General features: G+C 47.2%; 1 protein-coding gene across 1 annotated transcript in view; it reads right to left on the bottom strand.

Annotated features, from left to right (window-relative positions):
- The window catches only part of LOC105912500 (adhesion G protein-coupled receptor B2), a 31,390-nt gene that overhangs the window by 18,244 nt on the left and 10,646 nt on the right, over window positions 1–2,500 (bottom strand). Inside the window, exon 4 of the mRNA XM_042710723.1 lies at window positions 2,397–2,482. Coding sequence (XP_042566657.1) covers window positions 2,397–2,482 — 86 coding nt within the window. The remainder of the gene's footprint in view (window positions 1–2,396; window positions 2,483–2,500) is intronic.

Here is a 2,500-nt window from a genome sequence, read left to right as displayed (position 1 = left end):
TAACATTCTGATCAAACTTGAGAAAAGTTCATAGTAGCTGGATGTTATGTGGAGAACTGTGTGTGTGTGTGTGTGTGTGTGTGTGTGTGTGTGTGGTGTGTGGTGTGTGTGTGGTGTGTGTGTGTGGTGTGTGTGTTTGTGTGTGGGCTGTGTGTGTGTGTGTGTGTGTGTGTGTGTGTGTGTGGATGTTATGTGGAGAACTGTAAATTAACTTCTAAAGGGGAGAGTGGATGGACAATTTTACTGAGATATGTGAGGTTGGCAACATCAAAGCCTCTATCTCTCTCTTTCTCTCGCTTTCTCTCTCCCTCAACACACACACACACATACATACACACAAACACACACACACACACACAGAGACATCACTTGTAAATCAATTCCTAAAGGGGCGAGCAATGGTGGCTACACAATTGTACTGAAAAACCCATCCAAGAGACTGTTGACTGTTGTTCTAACTGTGTATGGTGTGTGTCTGTGGAATCTTATATGGATCTTTGAGTAACTGTGTGTGAGTGAGTGAGTGAGTGAGTGAGTGTGTGTGTGTGTGTGTGTGTGTGTGTGTGTGTGTGTGTGTGTGTGTGTGTGTGTGTGAGTGGCTACGGATGCGTGTAGCCACTGTATTTATGTGCATGCCTTCGTGTGTGGGAATGTGTGTGTGAAAGAGTGAGTGAGTCATGTAGTGAGTGTGTCTGTGCGTGTGTGCGTGTGTGTGTGTGTGTGTGTGTGTGTGTGTGTGTGTGAAAAGCACAAGAGTGTGATTAGCGAGTGTAAGGCTCATTAGTGGACAGGTGTTAACTGGATAACTCCACTGCTCTCCTCCCTTCCCACTGAGCTGTAAATTGGCCTCTACTGACACACACACACACACGCGCGCGCGCACGCACACACACGTGCACACAAACACAGGCGCACACGCACATGCACGCACACACACACACACACACACACTTTGATGGTGTGGAGCTGCAAGACTCAAAATACATGTGTGCATACCTTGGCTTGGTTGAATGTTCTATGGTGACGCATTCTTTAGAATGTCAATTCAATTGTGACATTTGCACACCTATGTCATCGTCCCAGTCGACTGTATTAGACTTGCCTATTGAGTTGTTGTGAAATAGTCGGTGTGAAATAGTTGCAAATTAGCTAACCGACGGAAGTTCAGAGAGTAGCAACATGTTCCATATGTGTGAAATAGCCTTTAGTGCCGTTACACCACATATGGGCTAAGGACCAAAGTCATTTGAAGCTAAGGCTCAACAGAATGCTGGGAGAGGTTCCCTTGGCAACGAGAGGTATGGAACTAACGCCTGGGCTTTGGCTGGAGACACCATCCATGCAGAATTCAGGCAACCGTGGTATAAGTGGGATAAATGAATGCACTTTGAGGTGTAGCACATTACGCAGTGCATTATGCCTTACATACACACACACACACACCCATGCACACACACGCACACGTACACACGCAAACACACACACACATCTATCTATCTGTATACTATATTTATATTGTGTGTGCGAGAGAGAGAGAGAGATAAAGTGGGAGGGAGAGAGTGTGAGGATGTGTGTGTGTGTGTGTGTGTGTGTGCATGTGTGTGTGTGTGTGTGAGACAGAACATGCTGGTTTGCTACCTTATAAAAGCCAAAACTGCATAAAGTGAGAGTAGAGTTAATGATGATTTCATCCCTGCGCTGTTCCCACGGAAACAGATCAATACAGTCGCGCTAATGAGCTGTCATAACTGCACTTTCTGTCAAGAGGGCAGTCCTCTGGTGTGTGTGTGTGTGTGTGTGTGTGTGTGTGTTTGTGTGTGTGTCTGTGTGTGTGAATACGTATCATCTCTCAGTAGAGCTTTTTCCTAAATGTTATGGTGATTGTCAATATATGCAAATAGTACTACATTTCCCTGTGTGGGAGAGAAGGCGAGAGAGAGAGAGAGAGAGAGAGAGAGAGAGAGAGAGAGAGAGAGAGAGAGAGAGAGAGATGGAGGGGTGTCCCTTTCTTGTGTTCTTATGCCAAGCAGTTCATGAGTCATCCCTATCTCCCTCCCGTGTGTGTGTATGTGTGTGTGTGTGTGTGTGTGTGTGTGTGTGTGTGTGTGTGTGTCCCTATCTCCCTTGCCTTGGAATGTGTGCCGTTCACGGCGGAACGTCTTCTTGGCGTGTCACACATGTCCTGTGTGCGCGGCGATAAGTAAACGTTGCCCAGGGGAGCTGTGTGGTAATTTTGCCATTTCAGAGCTGGATATTTCTAAGCCCCTGCTTGTGCCGTACGGCTCACATTGATTTAATGGTTCACGGAGGCGGGGAGAGAGGGGGTTCGGTGCGGTTGGGGAGAGAGGGGGTTCGGTGCGGTTGGGGAGAGGGATCATTTTGACTGTTTCTCTTACCCTGCTCGCTGCTTTTTTGACTTGTCTGAGATGCCGTCCCTGGACATGAGCTTGTTGAAGACCACAATCCCAATCAGCATGTTTACCTGTAGGAGAGGGAGAAG

This window comes from Clupea harengus, chromosome 19, assembly GCF_900700415.2.
Source record: "Clupea harengus chromosome 19, Ch_v2.0.2, whole genome shotgun sequence".
NCBI lineage: Eukaryota > Metazoa > Chordata > Actinopteri > Clupeiformes > Clupeidae > Clupea > Clupea harengus.
The sequence above is the reverse complement of the archived record's forward strand: the minus strand, read 5'-3'. Positions and strand labels throughout refer to the sequence as shown.